At 28.2% G+C, this 20,350-nt stretch overlaps 2 protein-coding genes across 2 annotated transcripts; both read left to right on the top strand.

Moving 5' to 3' along the window:
* Positions 1-402: 402 nt before the first annotated feature.
* LOC113851148 (protein DETOXIFICATION 56-like) lies at positions 403-1,932 on the top strand. The gene has a single exon (XM_027481627.1). It carries the CDS (start codon positions 403-405, stop codon positions 1,930-1,932), a length of 1,530 nt encoding a protein of 509 aa, XP_027337428.1.
* Positions 1,933-14,950: 13,018 nt separating this feature from the next.
* On the top strand, positions 14,951-18,299 carry LOC113849779 (ACT domain-containing protein ACR8-like). The gene is made up of 7 exons (XM_027479940.1): positions 14,951-15,411; positions 16,127-16,172; positions 16,279-16,393; positions 16,476-16,543; positions 16,688-17,254; positions 17,337-17,441; positions 17,539-18,299. Exons 1-7 carry the CDS (start codon positions 15,350-15,352, stop codon positions 17,899-17,901), a joined length of 1,326 nt encoding a protein of 441 aa, XP_027335741.1. The 5' UTR covers positions 14,951-15,349; the 3' UTR covers positions 17,902-18,299.
* The last annotated feature ends 2,051 nt before the right edge of the window (positions 18,300-20,350 follow it).

The following is a 20,350-nucleotide window of genomic DNA, read 5'->3' as shown; positions in this document are numbered from 1 at the left end:
TTCAGAGTGTAGAGGACGTTCTTTTTTTCTCATTGGAATTTGTCCAGATCCATCTTTTCGACCAGTTTTGCGGGTTTGTCCATCTTATTTTCGGGTAATATATCTTTCACATTTTTTGCTTGGCTTTCTTACCCTAGTGAGTGATTAGTTGGTACTTGGTAAACGCAATTTCTTTTTAACTTTAGGATCATGTAGACCCCTAAAATTCGCAATCTTTTTCACTACACGACATTTTTTCAATAACTGAAAGTTTTTCTTTTATGGTTCATCAAGCGTTATAAAACCTTCACCACCAACAACCTCTTCCTCAGTTGGCAGCAACTTGCTAAGTTGATACCACCAATCTATTCTTCCTCAAGTAGAACTTTGCAACAATACCACCAACACATTATCTCAGCAAAAATGTCCGCCACATCAAAACTTAATGAGGGCCCAAACACAAGCAATAAGGTTAACCAACACCCCTCATCTCCTTCATCATCGCATACTCAAAAATGCCCTTCCAATTTTGTGAAGATGTTGTTAGAAGAGCTAAGAGTTCAAAGTGGGATAGCTCTTCCGCTTGTGCCAATGAACATGGCTTGGTTTGCGAAGACAGCCATCACAACAGCCTTTCTTGGGCACCTTGGGGAGCTAAACTTAGCTGGTGGAGCACTTGGGTTCACTTTTGCTAATGTCACCGGTTTCTCTCTCTTGAACGGGTTAAGTGGTGCCATGGAACCCATTTGTGGACAAGCGCATGGAGCCAGGAACGTGAGGCTCCTTCACAAGACCCTTGTAATGACAACCCTTTTGTTGCTATTGGTAACACTTCCCATATCTTTCTTGTGGCTTCATGTTGACAAGATTTTGATTCGTTTTGGCCAACAACAAGACATCTCAATCGTGGCTAGGATCTTTGTGTCCCATCTCATACCTGACTTGTGGGTCATTTCATTCCTTTGTCCCCTAAAAACCTATCTTAGCTCTCAATACATGACTCTTCCTTCCATGTTTGGTTATGCTGTGTCACTAGCCTTTCACATACCCGTTAACATGGTACTTGCCAAGGCCATGGGACTCAGAGGAGTTTCAATTGCGGTTTGGATAACTGATCTCATAATTGTGGTTCTTCTTGCCACTTATGTTGTGATTCTTGAAAGTAGAGATGGGAGAAGGTGGTGGAAAGAAGGAGGAGGGTGGTGGGATCATAGCATCAAGGATTGGATAAGGCTAATCAAGCTTTGTGGGTCGTGTTGCCTTAACACGTGCCTTGAATGGTGGTGTTATGAGATTCTAGTTTTACTTACTGGCCACTTTGCAAACGCTAAGCAAGCATTGGGAGTTTTAGCCATTGTGTTAAACTTTGACTATTTGCTTTACTCAGTGATGCTATCGCTGGCCACGTGTGTTTCCACTCGTGTGTCCAATGAGCTTGGTGCTAACCGAGCTGGTCAAGCTTACAAATCAGCATGTGTGACCTTGGCAATTGGTGTTTTCTCGGGTTGCATTGGTAGTTTGATGATGGTGGCTGCTAGGGGGGGTTGGGGGAATGTGTTCAGCCATGACAAGGAAATTATAAAGGGAGTGAAGAAGACAATGTTGTTGATGGCTCTAGTGGAAGTGTTTAATTTTCCTGTGACAATTTGTGGAGGCATAGTACGAGGTACTGCTCGACCTTGGCTAGGTATGTATGCAAACCTTGGTGGGTTCTACTTCCTGGCCCTGCCATTGGGCGTGGTTTTTGCCTTCAAGCTTGGTTTTGGACTAGTTGGATTCTTCATAGGACTCTTGATTGGTATTGTTACCTGCTTGGTTTTGTTGCTAGCATTTATTGCGAGATTAAATTGGGTGGATGAAGCTACCAAGGCACAAACATTAGTATGTACTGCACAGGTACATGAACATCCCAGAAATGAGGTAAGTGAATGTATTGAAGGTGATCAAGTATAAACGCAAGTTGAAAACAACTCTATCACCCCCAAAATTCAAATTCATGTTCATCTTCAACATTTGGTGAGGATGAATTAGACATGAATAGAACATGTACACAAATTCGAGTCAAAACATCTTGAATGCTTGTGATCAGGGATGTTTCATGAAAATCGGTGAAAAGTTAATCCCCATTGATATTTGCCATTGTAGTAATGAATGCACTGAGAGTGAAGATTTGAAAACTAGCTTTCCTGCATCCTCCTAATAATATTACTATTTTATGAATAAGTATTAAATGAAAATATTCATTTAGGTGGATTTGTAAGAAAGAAATAGAAAATTTTAGAATTATTATTTGAAAATTGGAATATTAAAGGATTTAAAATCAGAATGCACTCGCAAAACTATTTTGTTCATACATCTAAATGCAACACATCAATTATTTGTAAACATTTTAGAAATTAAAGACTGCAGCTCTTTAGCTTCTTATCGTTAAAGTCAAAGGTGGAAAATATCTTGTAGCCGCTTCAAATCAAATGCCAAAAAGTATTTGGGTTGTCGTAACTAACGACTTCCTCATTATAATCAATTTCATAGCTTTGTGGCTATAAGATTGAAAGGAAATTATCATTTGCTGAAGAGTTTATCACACACCACACTGCGATTCTTTAGCAATATTTAAACCAAAGAGGCAAGCTCCGTAGAAAAAAGAAAAGAAAAGAAAGAAACATTATCCCACAAAGTACCAACCATTACCATTCGCGATATGGATACCAAATGCAAAGGAGTGCAAGCATTTACTAAGGGATTGTTTTGAAGAGATAATTTAAAGGGGAAGAGGATTTTTTTAAAATTATGAAAGTTATATATTATCTACGATGATAAAAATATGACTAGTCTATATGTTTTAAAAAAACTATATATATATATCCTCTTCCATTTTTTTCTCTTTCCATTCTAAAAAATTCCTATCGTAATTGTCCTCGAAAAGAAAAATAATAAATTAAGATTGAGTTCAACTTTTAATCTCTCTAGTCTCTAGAATGTGTAGTTTTGGACCTTTCACGTTTTTTTGCGCCAAATAATTTTGTGTACTTTTCACTTAAAATTTTTAATTTTTTTATCTAAATTTTTGGGATGTTAGTAATGGAATTGAATTATGAAATAATTTTAAAATTTTATAAGTAAGAAATTAGTGAAACTTGATAAAATTTGAAATATTTTATAAAATATACAATGGAAAAATTATTTTTTATTTTAGGTTATTTTGATATTTTAATTTGTTAATTTTGAGTATAAGAAAATTTAATCAATTTAAATTATAAAAAATAATAAAAACTAAGAATTTTAGAGTTTTAGATTACTGAGGATCAAATTTACTGATTTTTGAAAAATAAAAATACTTAATTACCATAAAAAATTAAAGGACCGAAATTGCAAAGTTCAAATTAAAACGCCCAAAATAATAATTAAACCATCAAGTATTTAAGAAGGCCCATTATTATCATCATTACTATTTGATTACAAAAAAGAATTGCATAAACCATATCAAAATATCATTATAAGAAGCAAAAACCATCTAAAAGGTAACAAGGAATCTAGTGCAAAAAGTGCCTCAGCTCTTCAGGAAATCACAAATCATTCTAAATTATCTTTTGGGTTCTAAATATAGTACTACTGTTATCAAAGATAAGGAATTACAGTGAAAGAATTTTATTTATTTATTTATTTATCGTCAAGAATTGGAATCATGTATTCTTTTTGGACAATTTTGGTCTTTCAGTAGTTTTTTTTTTTTTTGTTGCCAACTTTTCCTCCTTTTTGTTAACTTTTGCCAACTTTATAGATTCAGAGTCATTGATAGTAAGTATCAAATTTAAAACACGTACACCACTTAATAATATTTTATGAAATATAAAATTGATTAATTTATTCATTGAATTATATTTTATTTTTTTATTATGTATGTCAAATTTTATATAATTTATATATTTATAAATATTTTATTCAAAAATATAATATTTATTTATATTTTTAAAACATATTTTTTGTTAAAGAATAATATAAATACCTAATAATTTTATTTTTTATAAAATTAATTTACTTCAACTATTAAGTGATATAAATGTACAAATTTAACGGATCTAACTTCTTTTTTTTTCTGGTCAGAGAGTTGGGGCGAGAGAGAGGGTTGGTAAGATGGGCCTGACAAAGAAAGGGTTACCTCGTACAAGTGTCAATTGAAAACCAGTGAAATCGAAGAGGTATACGATTCAGTATTTCACAATCAAGAACCCAGAGAAATCCACACGGAATTAATCTTTTCCATGAAAAGGTAATGCATGGAGCATTGCTCTCCTTTGTTGCTTGCAATTTTCTCAGAAAAGAACGCCCTTCAATATTTAAAACTAAGACAACTTAACAAAAACTTCTCCCCAACTCTCATTTCTGCATTTTCGGGTTTCAGGCTTTTATTTAGTTAAATATTCATTGTCTTATAGACCTCAAGACGCAAAAACTTTTGGTGGTAATGGTAAAATAATAGACAGTATATACTTGAAGATAAGTTTTAAAACGCTATATTCAAGTTCAATAATACGAAAATAAATGTTCTTCATATGTGACATTAATGAAAGATTTTAATCATTGCATTGTATATTATAATAGTTAAGCTCTTTTACAGATGCATAGCGCCTATCATTTTAAATTTTCAATAAGAATAAGTTTTTTAAAAAAGCTCATTCTTGTTTTCAAAATTTTAATACGATGTATGCTATCACATTATAATAGTTTGACTATAATATTACATGATAGAAATAGTATTCAATTCTCTGGATTTATAATATTATTTTGTTCCCTTTTTTAAATTATTTATTTTACAATTAGAATGTTTTTTCTTTCACTAAAAGTATAAAATCAACAATTTAACAAAATTAAAAAATATAAAGAAGTAAAAAAAATAATTTTAAAGAATTAAACTGAAATAAAATTAGAAAACCAAATTACGAGTTTTATCTAATAAACAATACAATAATTAAACTCTTTTTTATAAAAATAAAATAAAATAAAACTAAATTTATAAATTGTTTAATATATTACATCTAAGCAAAACTTTTTACATTTTCACATAATTATTTTGTTGATTCATCTAGCAAAGATTGAACTCTAGTATATTTATTATTATGATTTAATTTTTTAATAATGTGTCCACACATGATTCCATTATAAACTTAGTTCTTGAAATCATAAAATAAATTTTTTAGTTTCTAAAAAATTAATTATTTTAACCCCTAATATTATAAATATATATCAATTTAGTATAGTAAATTATGACAAAATATTTAGTTTTTAAATTTAAAAAATTCCTTAATATCTATGTTATTAAATAACACACTTTTATTTTAAGATGAGAAAAATAATAAATAAATATTATATTATTTAAAATAATTAAAGACTAAATTCAATAATTTTATAAATTAGATTACACGTAGCTTATAACTCTGAGATTAAAATGACGATTTTTTTAATAATTACAAAGAGTTTTTTTTATAAATTTTAAAAAAAATTAATAAATGTATATAATTTTAATAATTTAAATAATATATTGGTTTTTCAAATGTTATGATATAATAATACACGTGATTAATAGACATGCTGGATCCCAAGGTTTGTCTAGATTGTTTCTCCAATCTTTATGAAATTGAGTTGATCTGTAAGTTTAGTTACAAGATGTCCGTCACATTTATATTAAATCTAAACTACACCAACTCGTACCATTTCAGCAAAATTCACGTGGCAAAATCCTACAGGCCTTTAATACACCAACAGTTGGAGCTGGATGTCATCGTCAAGAGTGTGTTTTTGGTGGCTAAAAGCTACAGCGCACAGCTGTAACCTGAATATTAGGAAAGATAGATTAGTTTAAGTAAGAAGGTGGTTCAAGAGATTTTTCAACCATAAGAAGGGAATCACAAGAATTGTGACTTGTGAGTGAGCAAATGACATTAGAGCCCATTAAGTTGATAAGCACAGCTAAATTAATTGAACTTAATGATCAAGCCATAAGCAACCACATACAAACTCTAAATATAGTATAAATGAGGCCATGTTCTGTGTTGTAACTTTCAAAGTTTGCATGTCCCCTTTATTAATCCCATCGGGGGTATGAACCAAATGCTTAACTTTGCGGCTTCGAAATCATCGGCAGCAGAAAGCAAAAACGAACTGTGTGTGCAGAAGAGAAGTCAATTGTCCCAGCTGGATCCAACGTTCACTTTCCAAACAAACAATAAAGACTCGTTGATCCATCCAACTTACCAAATATTTGATGGACAAAATCGCTGGGTTTCACGCTGGAATCAGATCGATACCCCACATTAACGTCAATGAACACTGCTTCTCGCCTAGATCCTTAACAATACTACTGCTCACTTATAAATAATTTATAACTTTTATACGTATTTTTAGTTTATTTAATAAATTATATTTTCAAAATTGTGATTAAATTTATGATATAAGTTATATATTAAAATCATTTATTAATAAATGTATGATTAAAATTTCTAACGAAATGCATTCTAAATACATTCTTCTTTTTCAAAATATATTATATATTGATAATATGAAATATTATAAAATTTAATACAAATTATTATTTATTAATTTTTTTATTCTGTATCATTTAATATATTTTTAAAATTTTTAAATAATTATATAACATTTAATATATTTTTAATATGAAATATTATATATTTTTAGATGTCTAATATAATAAATATTTTTTTAAAAAAATTTAAATTTAAATTTAACCATAAGATTTAGTTAACCAAATGCATCCGTTTATATTAATAAAAAATAATATCTTATTAAAATATATGTCATAATAAATAAAAATATTAAAATACGTTAATAATGAATGAATTAAAAATATTTTTATAATTGTAAAAATAATACAAAATTTAAAAGAAAAAATAAATTTAATAATTAAAACTTTTATGCATGTGCTACCTTTCTTAATTACAACATTCAATAATGCCCTTCACTCTTTCTTCTACTCTTTAATTAAAGAAATAATTTTTTAATGTATATTTTAAGACATATAATAAGAATTTGTTTATAATAATGTTTGACTAAAAAAATTATATAATTAAATATATTATTTTTAATAAAAAATTATTGTTATTTATTGTGTCTTTAAATACACATTAAAGATTTATTAAAAAATTAACATTAATTTTTTGTATTAAAATATGAGTATTTGTTGCATAAAAACTAATAAAAAAACATATTTTATACTCAAAATCAATCTTAAATGCTTATATTAATAAAATCATTTAATTAATAAAAGATAAAATAGACTGTTTTTTAGTGAAGAAATATAAATTACTTAAATCGATGTATCCAATAACTTTTTAAAAATAAGATCAATTTATAATTTTCATTCATTTAAGTTAAATTTTAGCTTACGTTTGGTTTTTCTACCTTTTTTAAGTTAGTTTAGTTTTAAGTTTAAATTAGGGCTTAATTTAGTTTTTATTTTTTTAAAAATTTAATTTATTCTTTTAAATTAACTTTATTGTCAAACTTTTCCTTTAGTCTTACTTCATATTTTTTATATTTAAAAATATTTTAGTGTTTTATGTAAATATTATAGTGAAGATTATTGATAACAATAATAGAAATGTTAATAATATATTTTTTCAAATGCACTTTTTATTATTAGTTGAAATTTAATAGCTGTCAAAAAATCATGAGTCTTGATCTAAATTTAATAATTATTATTCATATTTTTACAATTCTTAATAAATTTTAATTAATAACAAAAATTGATCTTAATGATAATCATAGAATTTTAAGATTTAGTCAATAATGATGACTTGAGAGCAGCTGTTAAGTGGTTAATAATGATTCGTAAATAATGAAGGAGGTTTCTATTGTTGTTGGGTTAGGAGTTATTTTGTATGATGGTTTAACAGTGAAATTCGTCAAAAATTTAGAGTAAAAAGAAAAGTTTACTCCAATCAATTGTTATTTATATTTTTTCTGCGAAGTCGCGAGACAAAACAAAATTACAAGAAAATTTTTAAAGGGCTAATTTAAATAAATAAATAAGACTACACTAGAACTTAAGTTAAACTTATGAAATTATGTTGAATAAAAATGAAAGCATTAAACTGAAAGCTAAATTAAGCTTTAAAAATGAAAATTGTAAGTTTATCTTTAAATAATTAAAAGCATAACTAGGAAAATTAAATGTTCCTTAAACTTGTAAAATTATTTTACTGTTGCTTTTGGTCTCACGATTATGTAAAATGAGGATATATTAAAAGAATAAAAATGATTTTATTAAATGTATTTATACTTTTTAAATCCCAATGACATGTAATGAATTTAATAATCATTGTACGAAAATCTAGACTACACAGAAAAAAATGTTAACAAGGATGTTTGCAAGAGAAACAATGTCTTTTACTTTACTCAATTATTTTTATTTATTACTTTATTTTTTTTAGTCTGGTAATTTCTTTAAATGCAAATCCAATCGCACACCCTTCAATAATATTTGGATCTAATTAAAATTGGGTACAAGTAAGATAGTATCGAGATTGGTTTAAACTATAAAATCACAAAGTTATTTGAAATGACATAATTTTTATTACATTTATTTTAAATCAACAATTTGAAATTAGCATACGTATATCGTGTTTTATGCGTCAAAAGTCCTATTTTACCTTTAGCGTGTTTATTACACAATTCATTAATACCTTTAATACAAGCGACTGTAAAAACTTAAAAGTATTTGTTTGTTTGAGTTGTTAAATATTATTGAAATCTAAATCGAAAAAAATTTAATCACATGTAACTTTTGAACACGTGTCACGTCGTAAAATGTATTTTTATATGATAAATAAATAAACACCTGTGTACGAAATGTAATATACTGAAGAAATAACAACAATACGAGGAGGAGTTAGGTTGAGTGACTTGAAAGTTAGTTTGGATTTGTTCTTAATCAAAATAATGTTATTCAATGGGACATGGGACATTATTGTACTTGACAAAAGGTGTAACGAAAAATATAATTATTGAGTCTATAGACAGACGACAAATAGGAAGCAAACAGACCATTGATGAAATGATTTTCTTAAAACATATGATAGAAATTTTTATCAAATAAATTAATTTTATAAAAAATACATAAATTAAACATGATATTTATTTGAATAAAATATATGTTGTTGTAAAGAGTTTACCAATAACATGGGTCGGTGCAAAACCATTATTGAGTATTGACATTGAGTTGGCTGCCATTTGTCACACCATACGCTGTCCCTGATTTTCCTTCAGTGCTGTTTCTTAGTTGGCATTGGGTATTTATGAACATGGTTTAGAAATTACCTACTACAGATTTTATCGTTGAGATTATACATTTGCAATTGGTAGTTTCTTATACATTAATTTTTTATTTTAAAAGTTACGTTTTAGTTTTTATAGAGTTTTGTTATATTTTTTTATAATACTGTTAATAATAAAATAGACTAAAATATTAACAAATATTCATAAAACTAAATATAATTTTTTAATTATAAAAATTAATTTATAAATATGTAAAATATATGAATTATATATTTTTTAATTAATTATAAGTTTTAAAAAATACATTATGTTAATTTTAGTTTTAAAAAACTTGTATTTCAATTTAATCTTGTTTCTGTAATACTTGATTTGGGACTAATAATTTATATTTTATTTTATATTTAGATGAATGAATAAAATATTAATACTATTTGATACGTGAAATTATATTATCATTTAAAATTTTAAAAAACCGATTTTTACTATATAAGCAAATTCATAACTTTTTAATTATTATATAAATAAAAAATTGTTATATCAACTCAAATGTTTATTATTCATTTTTTTAATACATTTTTTATTAATTGGATATTTTATTTATAAGATTATATATATATATATATATAAAAACCGTATCTAAGTTATTTTTAGCACAATAAAAATTTTGTCATACATAAATTATTTTAAATATTTTATTAATTATAATTATATTTTTTTAATTAATCTATATATTTATTAAATTAATAAGTTATAAGTTATATATCAATAAATGTAGAATTTGAACCATAAATAATGATTTTCAACTTAAATACATTAGTTTTTAATGTCTTGAAAATTCACAATTTTTTATTTATTACATCATTTATAATTTTTTTAGATAAGTTCACTATTTTTTTCATTTTTAGGTAAAATATATATTTGATTCATATAGTTAATATTTTTTATGAAATAATATTTATATTTAAAAAATTTATGTTTTAATATCTATATTAAGTGTTGTTATATTTTGATTATATTATTTTAATACTGTTAATGATAATAACTAAAATGTAACAAATAATTTATAAAGAGACTAAAATATACTTTTTAAGTATAACACTAATTAGTAGATAAATGTCAATTATATAAATTAAATACAATACTTATTCTTAATTTCAATGATCAATGTTAATATTTTTTAATTAATTATTGTTATTATGTTTTATCATACATTAATTAATTTATAAATACAAATATTTTTTTATTTACATATAATGTTTATATAACCTTTTAAAAACATTATTATAGAATAGCTTCACTTCTAATATTAGAGGTTTTATTAGGTCTATCAGTTTATTTTTAAAAGCAGGCAGTAAACTAGATAAAGTTTTTTTTTTTGTTAAAAAAGGTTAAAAATATAAATATAGTTTACATAATTTTTTTTATACATAATTACATTTATTTTAAGTAAAATGTATAAGTTATATTTTAAAAAAGATGACTTACTAATTTACTTTTTAAAAATAATAAAAAAGTATTCCCGAATCAAAATTACACTAGTTGCGTAAAATATCAAATATCTAGATAATAGTAATATGAATTTTTATAATATAGTTTTCTTTAATGATTGTCTTACAATTATAGAATATAATAAGAATTTACTAAAAAAATTATTATTATTCAATTAAATTTATCATCTTTATATGTTTATGTTTCACAATCAATTCAAATACACCTTTTCAAAAAATAAAAACATTTATTATATTATCTATTTATTATTATGTTTGTACATAATAAATAATATTGGTAGAAACATAAAAAAAATTAAATATTGATGATGTGGTTGAATTTAATGATATGAGATAAGAATAAAAATGATTAAGTTATAAAAATTAAGAATTTTTTTTATCTTTGTCGATACGTTTATTTATTTATGTAACATTTTTGTCAACAATTTATTTGTATAATTTAGTTAAACTTATTATCAAAAGTACCAATAGAGTATGTTTAGAGTTAACAAATCAGATTATCCAACTCACATTATATCGACTCAGTTTGAGTTTTTTATCTTATTCCATAGGGACAAAAAATATCACTTCTTAGTTGTACTTAAAACTAGAAGTGAAAGTCTAATCCAAAACTTGCACTTTACACTCGATTAAACTAGATTAACCCGATTAAGTAATATTATACTTTTGATAATTTTCATTTATAAATAAGTGAATATTTTATTTTTTGTGTTTTTAAATTGTTAAAGACAATTTTTGTATTTAGTTTTAATAAAATGACATTAAGTTGTTAAAAATATTAAAAGGAAAATATATTACAACACCATTTTACTCTCGACGGTCAAACTGGGGGTTATTTTTTTTATTATAATTTTTTAAAAAAAATACTAAAATATGAGATTTTTGATAAAATTACTAAAATATGGTCAATTATTTTTAAGCCTTTATCATTTTTTCGATTTTCCATCTCTGAACTTTTGTACTTACATAAAAAATCACCAATAACAATTTTTAAACAGTATATTTTTGTAATTTATTAAAAAAACCATACTTTTGTATATACAATTTTTAAATACCACATTTAAAAAAAAAATCCTGAAATTGGGGAATGTAAGCAGCTAAATGTGTGTTTGAGCTTAACAATTTCTGACTCACTTTTCTCCATAGGCATCATCTCGTTTTAGAGACCAAAACGGTAAAGTTCAAATCAGTCTAAACTTTAAAAAAGAAAAAAGAGTAGGTATTATAGTCGTGCGTATTGTTCATTAAGTAATAAGTATAGTTATTTAATGTAAAAATGAACATAAAATTATGAGACCAAGAGAAGTAGAAGGTAGAAAATGAAACTCATCGAAACAAAATATCACTGTTAGAGGAGAACATGGATGAGATTATGGAGTGGCGTTTTGGAAATTGGCGCCAAAGGGGGTGGTAACGGTCAAAAAGTGGCGCGAGAGGAGAGGTAGACAGAGGAAAGAAAGGGGAAAATAGTGGGCCCCCACAAGTCCCCTCCAATCAATGTTGGTTCTCTCCTCCCCTTCCCTACATTGCCCTTTACCCATTTTCGAATCATTCCTTTGCCTCCTCAGCACCCTCCATTTCAATTTTCAAATAAACGGGCCCATGCACCCTTTTAGGTCCGCCTTTGGCGGGAATAATCCTCCCTTCCCGCTATATCCTCCTCTTCTTAACCCACGCTCGTTTATCACGTCACTGCGTTCCATGTGACATAAGACAGTATCAGTGATCCCTCTCCTTGTGGTGAAGATCTCTCTTTGTCTGACACGTGTCGAAGATTCGCGATTCAATTTCAAAACACCGTTACAAGTTAGAAGGAGGCATGGGAGATGCCTCCACGGCTACCTTATCAGTCACTCATGCGTGCGTTCGTTCGTTCGTTCGTTGTTCGCAACCAATCCAATTACGCCTTTTCAATATTATAATTAATTGGGAAATAAATCATAGCTGGATCGATTGCTGTTTCTACCATATACTACTACTATAATTAAGCGGTTCACATTTTTCTTGTCCTTTCCAGATAAATCGCTTTATCAATGGCCCCGTTAACGGAAATCTTTTCGATATTCTTATTCTTAAAATACATTTTCAAATTACTTAATAAACAGGTTTTAAAATCGTATAAAATAAAATTGCCTCATGATACTTGTAGACTAAAAAAAATAGTATAAAAACATTCCTAATTTACATCTATTTTAACCCTTTTTTTAACTGTATTTATTTTTACTTTTAAGGAACGGAAGTCATAATTGAAAAAAATTAACAGAAATTTTTGTCTGTTCCTGCATATTTTTCTTTAATCAAATAAGAAAATGTATTACACTTAAAAAAATTCTTTTTTTTTTCTCAACATAAACATAGGTTAAGGAGGCATTTAAATGCTTGGTAATTGTATGATTTAATATTTTTTGGCACACGGCTGAATATTTTTAATTTAATATCTAAAGAAGCAATGTGGGGCTTTTATCGAAACAACATGAAAACTAAAAAACGATGTCTTCCTATTCCTGTATATATACTGACAACACTGTTAATGAAATTTTAACTAATTCTTAAACAGATGTATTTATTATTATTATTATTAGCAAAAACTAAGTTACCTTAATTTTTTTAGAATTATTTTATTTGATAATTTTTATAAATATTAAATTTTATCGACTTAACTATTAAATAAAGTTATGTATTCGTTATCAGTTTCTACAAAAATTAAATGTTTCTATATATATATATATAATCTAATAATAAATATTTACTTATATTTTAAATATTAAAATAAATTTGTCTGATAAATTATTAATTATTTTTTATTTGTATAATTTTGTGTACACTTAATTTATTTAAAAATGTTTTTAATAAAAATATTGATGAAGTAACTTTATCTCTGCCTATTTATTAATTAATTAATAACAACAACAATTAAAAAAAAAAAAAGTTAAACATCATTTAATTTCTCTATAAATCACACACCTTCATAATTGAGTCTCACCTGTATCCTTTTGCATGCGTTTTTATTCAACTAAAGGTCTATTTTCAGTTTCTTTTACAATAAAAAAAAACTACATTAATTACTACAATAATATCTGAATACATTGAAACTCGCTAATTACTACAGAATCGAAAACTTTAGCAACGAGATATTTTACTTTTGTGATTCTATTTGAAATATAGAATAAAAACTCTGAAATTAATTAAAAGTGCTGCCGAGGGAAACTATTAATATGGCGAATTCTTTACCGGTATTAACACAGTCCAAAACATTTCGAAACACGATCGCAAACATCAAAGTTATGATCCTATCAATCAATGGAAGTTATTTTATTCCTTAATTTAAAGGATTAAAAATTTATATTTTAATTAAAGGACATTGTTAAAGATACAGGGTTAAAAAATATTATTTCATAAAACTATATTTAAAATTACGTTAAGTGCGCATTAATAGTATTTTCATATTTTAAAATTTTGTAATCAATATCTTGAAGAGTTTTTTTAATTAAAAATACAATACAGATGCTTTTGAGAGGAATTAATTAAAAATCATTTAGCACTGATGATGAACTTAAATCTTGTGAAGAACGAATATGAGGCGTATTATGAACGAAACGGAGAACGAGTATATAGGGTTATATATATAAGGAAAGGTATGCAGAATACAAGAGAGAAATACAAGAATATTTGGCCAAAAAGAAGGGATGGGGGAAAAGCCGATATGAGCGGTGGTGTCACGTGCGGATGTCATAATTGGCGTCGGCAAATCACACCTTAATTACCAAGATTACTTGATTGTTACAAGGGTCCCAAGAGTGCCACGTGGTTTGACCCCACTGGTCTACCCCTCTTCTGTTTGCCGCTGTGCTGTTGAGTCCAAAGCACGCAAAGCTACTCCACGTGTCGTCCCAGCTGGACCGTAACTACCCTAAGAGGTGTGCCGTCGTGGTTGGTTTACCTACGGGAGAAGATAACTGTGCCTGGAACTGTAAAAAATACTAGTAAGTACGGTCAGGACGGGCAGAATATGGGGCAGGCGGTAGTCACGCCATGTCACGCAGCTTCATAACTGAAACTTCTTTTTCTCTCTCTCCCCGGATAGGCGTGGAAATAAAATAAGGAAAAGAATAAAATGTCATAAATATAAATACGTATTGTATGCGGTTTAAGAAACGGGCAGAAGAGTTAAGATCAAGGCGTGCCTTGCGCTTGGAAGAAAGAGAGTGAAGAGAGAGAATAGTAAGTCTAGCACTCTCACACCAACGCACAGCGAATGCGAGAGAGTTTGGTAAGAGTGGTTTATGGCGATTTGATCGAAGGAGGTAGCGCATTAAAAGCCACCGTTTGGAATTTTAAGCCAATTTCATCTATATACTATATTGGATTTCCTCAGCCTGAGATTCAGACACATCACAACCATTTACTGAAACGTCGTTCCGAATCGCCGGTTAACGCCGTTTCGGGTGTTTCTTACTTATTACAGTTATATAAAACGGGTTAGCTGTTCCCTGTGCTCAATAGGGGTTTCTTCTCTTCTCTCTGGGTTTCTCAAAGCTAGCAACATATTGTTCCACCTCAAAACTGCAAAAATGGAGTGCCCAACCTGTACGGACGAGTACGAGAAGCTCGTAATTCGCATGAGCACCCCAAGGTCTGTCTATTTACTTCCTTCGTTATTCGTTATCTTTTCAGTGATTTCTGTTATTCTTCATTTACCCTATATCCCTGATTATGTCATTGTAGGCTACAAGTGTGGGATTGATTTTCAGTTTTCTCTAGATTTTATTGTATTTCCTCCTAATCTCATTGAAATTTGTTTGTCTAATTTCCTTCTTTCATCCTCTTCTGCCTTGTTTTGTGCTTCTAAAAAAATATTTACTTCGGTGTTAACATTTTCTGAATTTTCTTAATTCCAATCCTCTTACTTTGAAATTCATCGTAGAAGTGCGTCATGGTTTAAAATAGTTGTTATTTATATATTTCCAACTTTACCTTGTCTACGGAGATTATTCGCCATCGATTTAAACTTTTTTTTTTGGCATATTATATCGGTTTTAATAATTTAATTTTCTAATCTTCTGAGATTGTGTCAAAAATATTGAAGGTTAAGAAAAGTATGTTTTTCCTAATCCCCACCGACTATCAATAGATTTGTACCGACAACTGTATTATAACAATTTATTGACTTTTCTTTCCTCATCGTGTCTACAACTCTATTCCGCTTTTTCATCCAGAATGTTTTTCTTTCCGTTTTCAATGCCCGTGCATTCACATTTCTCTTTTTAAATTTTGTGCTTTATCCAGTCTTAAAAATTATCCAAAAATATTTGCAATTTCGCTGACTTTGATTTTTCACTATGAAACAGGGTTGTCATCGACAATGCCGTTTGCTCCACTGCGACTATAGTCAAGGTAACTTCGCACGAAACTTCTTCATTTTTTTTTTCAGCAATTGTTTATTTTTATGTAAATCAAGAAAATACAATACTAATAATTTTGCTATCATAAAACTTCACAGGTTGATAGCGCCAGAAAGCATGGGATTCTTTTGGATGCCGTACAAGTGCTTACTGATCTGAACCTTTTAATTAAGAAGGCTTACATTTCCTCTGATGGAAGATGGTTCATGGATGGTAAGCCACTTTTCCCTTCTTTTTCCTTGTTGTGATATTTTTCATGGCTGGTGAAACTAATCCTTGCCTACTCAACTCACAGTTTTCCATGTTACGGATGAAAACGGAAACAAGCTAACAGATGAGAGCGTGTTAAGTTATATTGAACAGGTATTAAGAGTGGGTTTTGAAGTTTTACTTTAATGTAGTTTTACTGCTTTAAATATATTCGCCAAGGTAGTTCTGTGTCGTTTTCTTGTTATATTAATATTAATGATAGTACCCTGATTCCTCTGTGTGAATGTTATGTATCAGTCGCTTGGCAGCATTCACAACTGTAGAACCAGTGACTCAAACGGCTTCACTACCCTTGAATTAACCGGCACAGACCGTGTTGGTCTTCTTTCTGAGGTGTTTGCTGTACTATCCGAGCTGCAATGTGATGTGGTGGAGGCCAAGGTTTGGACTCACAATGGCCGAACTGCCTCCTTAATCTATGTAAAAGACTGCAATTCTGGGACCCCTATTGAAGATTCTCAGAAAATTAATATAATTGAAGCACGTTTAAGAAATGTTTTAAAGGGAGACAATGACATTAGGAGTGCAAAAACTTCCGTAACTAATGCTGTTGTGCACACCGAAAGAAGGCTCCACCAAATGATGTTCACTGACCGTGATTACCAGAGGAATCCCATTTTCAAGTTTGCTTCTGATACCCCATTAGTCACCGTCCAAAATTGGGCAGAAAGGGGTTATTCGGTTGTTAATGTTCAGTGCAAGGATCGAATCAAGCTTTTGTTCGATGTTGTGTGCAATTTGACAGACATGGAATATGTTGTGTTCCATGCTACTATTAACACAACAATCGACCAAGCGTACCTGGTAATTATTAAACCTCAATTACGTTGTAATTTTGTCTTTTGTTTGACTTGTATGCTTAATTAACGATTAAATAAAACTTCAGGAGTTTTACATAAGACACAAGGATGGCTCTCCAATTAGTTCAGAGCCAGAGCGTCAACGTGTGATTCAATGCTTGCAAGCTGCAGTGGTGAGAAGGGCATATGAGGTATAGTTAATGCTTTTTTAACTTTTGTTTGTTAAATTGTTCTGACCTTTTTATGTGGATTCCTAAGATCAAACAGTTACTAATTTTTTGGATACAGGGCGTCAGGCTAGAGTTATACACAAAGGACAGGCAGGGACTTTTAGCTGAGGTGATGAGAACGTTCCGAGAGAATGGGCTAAATGTAACAAGGGCCGAGATATCTACCATTGGGGACATGGCTTCCAACGTTTTCTATGTAACGGATGCGATTGGATACCCTGCTGATCCAAAAATCATTGAATCTGTCAGGCAGAAAATTGGGTTAAGCCATTTAATTGTGAAGGAGTTGCCATTTGTATGTCATCAGAAGGCAGAGGGGGAAGATCAGTCAGTTGGAGTTGGTGGGGCAGTGTTGTTGTGTCTTGGGAGCCTCGTGAGAAAGAATCTGTACAATTTGGGTTTAATCAAATCTTGTTCTTAAAGCAGAAAAGGGCGGGGATCGAGAGAGATGGAATTTAGGATTGTGGAAGATATTTGCAACTTTTATAGCATAATATTCTTTGCTTCAGGTTTGGGCTTTGTGTACATATAAAGTAAAGGCGGAATTTGGTGATAGTAGTTGTTCTTAGTTGGGTTGGGTTGGATTTGGTAGGTGAAACTGACCATATACAGCTGGAGGGATTGGCTGTCCCCACAATTTTAAATGCTTTGCGTGAAGAGGTGGGAGGATTTAGGAGAGATTTGGAATTGCAGAAGAGCTTGTCGGCCTTGGTAGAAAGGTTGTGAGACGTGAAATATAGTATTGGATTCTTTGGTGGCACATAGAAGTTTAGGTAGATGTTGAATAAATCTGGTTCATACAGCACAAAATATGTACATAACGACGTATCAATTATCAATTATTGTTATTAATTTAAGTGGTTGACGCTATTCTTTAATTTTACTTTCTCTAACCGTCTTTCTGCATGCTCTTAAAGATTGTGTTGTTTTTTCGGGCACCACTTTATGCCACTTTCGAATCTTATTCATTCCCACTTTGGCCCCACGAAGAGAAACATAAAATTGTAGGTCTGGGGGAAATATTTTTGCTTTTTTGTTGCAGCGGCTATTGTTTTCATTTCCTAACTGTTTTATACTGAAAATAAAGCTTGTAATTATATTTAACAAGAAGCCTTTTTCATGAATGTCTTTAATTCAAGTTCCATAATTTGTTGCCGAAATGGTAACTTCTAGGCATAGTGTCATAGCTGAGTTTATTTTATTGTGATAATTGTTCACTGATTTGATAAAATTTTACAAAATAGAGTTTGAATAGATTAACTTTACACGTGAACATAGTGTGATCCACTGGTGTGTCAATCTTTTTAACCAATGATAGCTCAATTTGGCCTTGTGTATTTTTTTTTTTCCAATTTTCTCTTTAGGTTAGGAAATGAAAAATATTTTTTACAATAAATTTTCATTTATTTCTATTCATGAGAGATAAAAAGTATGAAATAAGATGAGTGATGTGATGGAGTTAGTAAGCACAAATTGCCTTATTGAAAGTATTGTACGAAATTGTATAAATGTTATAATTATTTATTAAAAAAATAGAGAATTTTATAGTGACAAATTTTTCTTAATTTATTTTAATAATTTTCAGTTAAATTTATAATTAATATTTCACTTTTTGAAGTTTATTAATAAATTTCAAATAAAATTTTTCGGACAGAATAAATTGTATTATTTAAAATTAAATTTTGTTAACTTTAACCTTTAAAGTTAAGGATAATCAGTTAATAATATTAAAATTTTATTAGAAATAAAAATATTTATTATATTTTTATAACTTTAATATAGTAACAGTATATTTTTATAATAATTTTTTTTTATTTGTAAATACTTAAACTCAGTCCATAAGATTGAATTTATTGAAGTGTTTATGATCCTATTTAAGTAACAGAAAAAGAATAAAAAAATATTAAAACAAGTAATGTAGGAGTGTTCGAGACAGGGTAGATATCCTAAAAACCCCTTCTGCTTGTTGATCTAGCTCGAGGATGCTACAAGGATGTTAGGTAAAGATAATTAATAACATAATTTAAAGTTGAAAAGAAGTTTATTGAAACCTGTTAAATTAATTTATTAAATTTGATTTTTTTTGTTGTTGTGCAAATCACTGACCAGTTTTGTGAGTTATGAGTTTTCTTTTAACTCTCGAACAATTTTTTTTGACATACAGACCTTGAAATTGTGTTTAAGAAAAAGTAAATATACATTATTTCAATAAATTTTTAAAAATTACACAAATTTATTAAATATTTATATTTATAAAATATAAAATAAATTCTAAAATATTTAAAATCAACCTCCAAGCACACATTATATAAGAAAATTTTGTCCTTTCAACTGTTTGAAAAATTTTTAAGGATAAAATTTAAGTATATAATAAGTAGTCTTGATGTTTTTTTAATCAAAAGTAAAATTTTATTTTAAATTAGAATTAAAGGTTATTATCAACATTAAAATTAAAATACATCACTGAGATAAAACTTTAAGTACTTATCATTTTAAGGTTTTGTTAAACTTGGTCTAAGATTAATATTTTTCATAGTTTAATGTTAAGGGTGTGTTTAGATTTAATTATTTTTATTATTTTAAAAAAATTAAAAGGTATTTGTCTTCGTTTAATAAATTTGGATATCGACTTCTTTATTTTTTATAAGAAATATCATGTATAAATGAAATATTTCTATTTTTAAATGTAGTCGATAGCATTTTTCAATTATTAGATATTTTTTTATGTTTTATATATTATAAATTTTGTGTTAATGCAACACTCATTTATTATTTATATAAATAAAAAAATTCACGTATAATTTATTAATTTAATCATTTAATGTCATAAATATTTTTAAAATATTATATATATTTATGATATATAATAA

This window comes from Abrus precatorius, unplaced genomic scaffold, assembly GCF_003935025.1.
Source record: "Abrus precatorius isolate BTA unplaced genomic scaffold, Abrus_2018 Scaffold9, whole genome shotgun sequence".
Lineage (NCBI taxonomy): Eukaryota > Viridiplantae > Streptophyta > Magnoliopsida > Fabales > Fabaceae > Abrus > Abrus precatorius.
This window is presented reverse-complemented; position numbering and strand designations above follow the sequence as displayed.

Bases quoted from the DNA above. Each gene is read 5' to 3' on its own strand.
- LOC113849779 (XM_027479940.1), top strand. From the start codon at position 15,350: ATGGAGTGCCCAACCTGTACGGACGAGTACGAGAAGCTCGTAATTCGC. The intron at 16,173-16,278 runs GTAACTTCGCAC...AAAACTTCACAG, and splicing joins CCACTGCGACTATAGTCAAG to GTTGATAGCGCCAGAAAGCA. The intron at 16,544-16,687 runs GTATTAAGAGTG...GTTATGTATCAG, and splicing joins TGTTAAGTTATATTGAACAG to TCGCTTGGCAGCATTCACAA.
- LOC113851148 (XM_027481627.1), top strand. From the start codon at position 403: ATGTCCGCCACATCAAAACTTAATGAGGGCCCAAACACAAGCAATAAG.